Source organism: Phaethon lepturus, unplaced genomic scaffold, assembly GCF_000687285.1.
Source record: "Phaethon lepturus isolate BGI_N335 unplaced genomic scaffold, ASM68728v1 scaffold18171, whole genome shotgun sequence".
In the NCBI taxonomy this organism is placed as follows: domain Eukaryota; kingdom Metazoa; phylum Chordata; class Aves; order Phaethontiformes; family Phaethontidae; genus Phaethon; species Phaethon lepturus.
This window is the reverse complement of record NW_010517179.1, coordinates 10,145-14,977: the sequence shown is the minus strand read 5'-3', so window position 1 is coordinate 14,977 and position 4,833 is coordinate 10,145. Positions and strand designations below refer to the sequence as shown.

The following is a 4,833-nucleotide window of genomic DNA, read 5'->3' as shown; positions in this document are numbered from 1 at the left end:
CCTGGCTCCCGTTGGCCAGGGGCAGGCAGGTTGGGGGATTTGGACCTACCAATTCCACCAAAGGGCAGCGAGGTCAACATTACGTGCATCAGGGTGTCATTGCCGCAGAAGCCACCGCTGCTTGTCCGCTCCAGCACCTGGTTCACCACCTGGGAGGGAAGCAGAGAAACTGGATGTGGGTCTTGCACCCTGTTCCCGCACCTCCAGCTGCAATCCTTCCCCCACAACCAGGGCTGTCTTCTCTAAAGAAAATTCTTGGAGCATGAACATGGCTGAATACACCTGCCAAGGAGCATGGGACAAGTGTAGACCTGGCTTCACACAGCCTGTACACTATACCTTGTCATCGGAGGAGAAGGCATACACAACCAGTGGCCGCTCACGGCTATTGATAAAATCAATGGCTTCATCCATGTTGGCCACAGTGATGATGGACAAGATGGGGCCGAAGATCTCCTCCTGCATGACAGGATCAGAGGGCTGCAAGTCCACCAGCACCGTGGGAGCTGCAGAGAAAGAAACATGAAGACATCAGCTATACACAGAGGTTGGAGATGACGCCCCAGTCCTTTCCCCAAAACCCAAACTTCTCTAAGATAGGATGCCTTGCCAAGCTCCCCGATTCTCATGCAAACCTTCCCTAAATATCACTTCCATCTAGAACCTTCCCTCTAGTTATGAGACCCTCTCCAAAATCCAAGTCCACTCCATGCAAGACGAAGACTGATGTGAAGTTCAAACCCTCACCAATGTAGCGCTCCTTCTCGTCCGTCTGTCCTCCGATGACCACACGCCCGCTGCGCAGCAGCGCTTGCACCCGCTGGAAGTGCGTGTCCCCAACGATGCGGGCGAAGTCGGGGGACACCCGAGGGTTGAAGCCATAAAAATCAGTGATGGCCTTACGCAGAGCAGGCACCAGCTTCTCCTGCATCTCAGCACTGCACAGCACGTAGTCGGGTCCCGCGCAGGTCTGCCCCGCGTTGAAGAAGCGGCCCCAGGCCACCCGCCGGGCCACGTTCTGCACATCACAGGTGTCGCACACGTAGCAGGGGTTCTTGCCCCCCAGCTCCAGCATCACGGGCGTCAGGTGCTTGGCAGCGGCTGCCATCACGATCCTCCCCACGGAGGGGTTGCCTAAAGGCCAGGAAAAGATGCATCACGGTGAGCATCCCAACACATGGCATTAGCCTTATAAAGAGCCAGGGCCGGGGAAGACATGTCACGTCCCACTCCTGTCTTGCCCCCGCCACGGTGTGCAGTACGCGGCTGAGCCCTCACCTCCAGCACCCTCTCCGTGGCACCCCCCAGCTCAGCTATTACAAAACCCAGTTATGGCCACCAGATCCTCAGACACATCGGTGGCAGATCCTCCACCAGATGCTGACCTTGGATCCCCAGCACAGTGAGCCCTGCCCTTCACGTGGATGGGCACAAGAAACCAGGCAGGGCTCAGCTCTGGCCCTTGGGACGTACCAGTGTAGAAGATGTAGTCAAATTTGTTCTCCAGCAGTCTGGTGGTCTCCTGCACACCAGCGGTCACCAGGGCAACGCAGTCCTGCCACATAAGAGGAAGGGTCCAGCACTGTCCCCATCCCCACCAACAGCATCCTGGGCTGCTGGGCGTGTGGACGCCGGCTGAGCGTGAAGGAAGGAGGTACAACAGCGCCCGAGACTAGGGATGGCGTGGTGCTGGTGTGTGCCAGGCAGGCGCAGTGCCGGGAGGGCACAGGGCACAGCTCGGTGTGTGCAGGGGGTGGGAACACCCCAGCCATGAGACAGGGAGAGCTTCTTACCTTGTCCAGGTAGCTGGGCAGCGCTTCAGCCATGAGTCTCTCGGTGTTCTTAGTCACCTCCGAGGGTTTGAGGATGACACAGTTACCTGGGGGGAGATGGACGGGGTGTCAGAGCAGTGACATGGTGACAGCCAGCCATTCTGGCACCTCATCTGGGGGACAAGGTGCCCTCACCAGCACCCAGCACCAGCAGACAGGTTCGGCTCACCGGCAGCAACGGCTCCAATGAGGGGCCCCAGCAGTAAGGAGATGGGGCAGTTCCACGGTGCGATGATGAGCACCACCCCATACGGGTCCTTGCGGATGAAAGTCGAGTCCAGCTGCATCACCTGCAGGACACCCACCATGTCACGAGCGTTTTGTTTCAAGACGGGTCCCAACCTGCGCCACCATCTCCATGCCAGCATCCCACCCAGCTCTGCCCAGGAGGTGTGTCCTTCCCCCATCCTCTCCCTCCTTTTCCTGCTTACCAGATTCCTGTCCACGTGCTGGTCCTTCACCCAGTGGGACAGGTTGTTCAGGGCCTCGTGGAGCTCGTTCTTGCAGAGGAAGATCTCGGACAATTCGGCTTCAAAGGGCGGCTGGGGATGCAGAGCACCCTACACGTCACCTCTGCACGTGCTGCAGCACAGCAGCAGATCTTATCCCTACCCTGCATGTGTTTTTTTACCCAAGATTTGGGGACTCAAGCCTCTCATGTCCCATGGTGGGTGCGCACTTTGTTCTCACCCCCAAGCTGCATGGCACAGCCCGCCACAGGGAGGGCGTGAGCCCCACCCCATCGGCAGCATCAAGGTTTGGTGAGCTCCAAAATCCCGTTGTGATACCACTGGGCCTGTCCTGTTGGCAGTAACCTGCCTGTGACAGGGCTTCTCCTGCTGAGACCTCAGTCAAGGTTCAGGAAAATCAAGTATTTGGGAAGGAGAGGGGTCTGTGAAGGCAGTGGTAGCGTTTTGAGGAAGAAAGGGCTGGGTTGATGTCCTGGTTTCAGCCAGGATAGAGCTGGTTTTCTTCACAGAAGCTAGTGTGAGGCTGTGCTTTGGATTTGGGATGAGAAAATGTTGATAACGTGCTGATGTTTTGAGTTGTTGCGAAGCAGTCAGGGACAGTCCAGCTTCTCATGCTGGGCTGCCAGCGAGCAGGCTGGGGGTGCACGGGGAGCTGGGAGGGGACACAGCCGGGACAGCTGACCCAGGCTGGCCAAAGAGTTATTCCCTCCCATATGACGTCATGCCCAGTACATAAACTGGAGTTGGCCGGGGGGCTGGAATCACTGCTCAGGACAGGCTATCGATAGCCGGGTGGTGAGCAATCGCTGTATTGGGCATCACTCGTTCTTGTACATTCCTTTGTTGGTATTATTATTGTTGTTACCATTGTTATTTCCTTCTCTCTTGCTGTCCTATTAAACTGTTTTTGTCTCAACCCACGAGTGTTTTCCCAATTCTCTCCCCTGTCCCACTGGGGGAGGTGGGGAGTGAGCAAGCGGCTGCGTGGGGCTTAGTTGCCAGCTGGGGCTAAACCACAACACCTGGCTATTGAGTTCTGTTGGTCTGGAGACAAGAGCATCATCCCAAGTTCCTTTTTCTATCAATCACGTGTGTTTTCATACCCAGTGAAACAAGTTGATGGACTGCAGCAGGACGGGCTATTTTTTTCAGGGCCTGCCAGAGAGAAGCTCGGATAAGGGTCTTCAGGGATTTAACCTAATAAAGTAAAACTCAGAAGAGATCTGGGTACAAATCTTGCCGCCACCACCACCCTTCAGCTGGCTTTGACTTTCCCACTGTCGGTGTGTCACCGGTGTGGGAATAGCACCACCGGCGCTGAGGTCCAGCTCTGCCAGCAGCTCCTCACCTTCGATCAACAGTGGACCCCTCAATCTTTGTCCTACAGTTGGGTTTCTTCTTACCCGGGGCTATGGCAGGTGAGGTGGATGCTGCCTAGTGGGGAAGTGGCAGGTTCAAAGGGTAAAACCAGCCAGTCCTGGGGGATATCCACCACCCAGGTGTCAAGATTTGGGAGGAAGTATGGGGAAAAAAAAGAATATTCAGATTTTGGAGCCTGTTTGTGCAGGTTTTTTTGGCAGAGTGAGCTGAGAAAGCAGGGAGGAGATCCACCACTGAGCCAGGGAAGGAGGGAGAGCAGGAAGCAAAGGCTTCCAGAGGTTGTCCTCAGCAGGGCAGATGGACGGATGGTCATGCAGAGAGGGACCCCGAAGGGCAAAGGCATTTGGGACTAGTGCAGGCACGTGGCTCAGCATGACATCAGTAGGAGAAGCAAGATCAAGGAAGAAGCTGGGCTTCCCTTCCAGAGAGAGAGAAAGCAGACAGCATGAGCAGACCCACAGGCTGGATGTCTCTTCCGAGGAAAAGGGAACCTCAGGCAGAGGAGGAAGCACGACTGACACTCACGATAGCTGTCAGCCCGCTGCGGTGGGCATTCGGGCGAGCGGTGTCTGGGGTGGGCTGAAGTGGTTGGGCTTGTGTCAGGGGATGCAGCCCAAGCAGGAGCAGAGCCCCCCGCAGGCCTTTCCAAGACGGAGACCAAAAAAGACCGAGCCTGGTACCTCACTGTGGAGCAGAAGAAAGAAGCAGCAGAGTCCCAGCAACCAGGGAAGGTATTGCAGGAGGTGTCCAGCGTGTCCCCAAGAGGAAGCTAGAGGAACCACAGGCAGAAGGGTGCTCTGACTCCTGCGTGTGACAGCACAAATCGCTCTCTTGGTAAAGGAGCCGCAATAGACGTTGGGGTATCTCGTTTTTCCTTTCACGGAGGTTGTGGCCCCAGGGGCAGCTCGCATTGCCGGGTGGCCAGTGCCCCCCGCCAGCCACTGTGGAGCACGCACAGGGCTCTCACTGTGGACAGGAGGCAGCCCTGCTGGCTTCCAAAAATATTTGGAAGTATCATGTGTATTTGCCCTGTTTCTGAGCATCCTTCAGTGAGCCTGGGCTGGACAGACCTTTGATCTCACTCAATGCATCATCCTCGTGTCCGTGTATGAGCTGTGGGGGTTCACTAAGCCGTCGCTATTGCCTGGGGC

At 56.4% G+C, this 4,833-nt stretch overlaps 1 protein-coding gene across 1 annotated transcript in view; it reads right to left on the bottom strand.

Annotated features, from left to right (window-relative positions):
- Nucleotides 1-4,833, bottom strand: part of LOC104627907 (aldehyde dehydrogenase family 3 member B1-like) — a 7,880-nt gene that overhangs the window by 1,512 nt on the left and 1,535 nt on the right. Inside the window, exons 2-8 of the mRNA XM_010296311.1 lie at nt 2,264-2,374; nt 2,002-2,122; nt 1,794-1,879; nt 1,474-1,555; nt 748-1,134; nt 340-506; nt 50-149 (exon numbers count right to left, since the gene is read on the bottom strand). Coding sequence (XP_010294613.1) covers nt 50-149; nt 340-506; nt 748-1,134; nt 1,474-1,555; nt 1,794-1,879; nt 2,002-2,122; nt 2,264-2,374 — 1,054 coding nt within the window. The remainder of the gene's footprint in view (nt 1-49; nt 150-339; nt 507-747; nt 1,135-1,473; nt 1,556-1,793; nt 1,880-2,001; nt 2,123-2,263; nt 2,375-4,833) is intronic.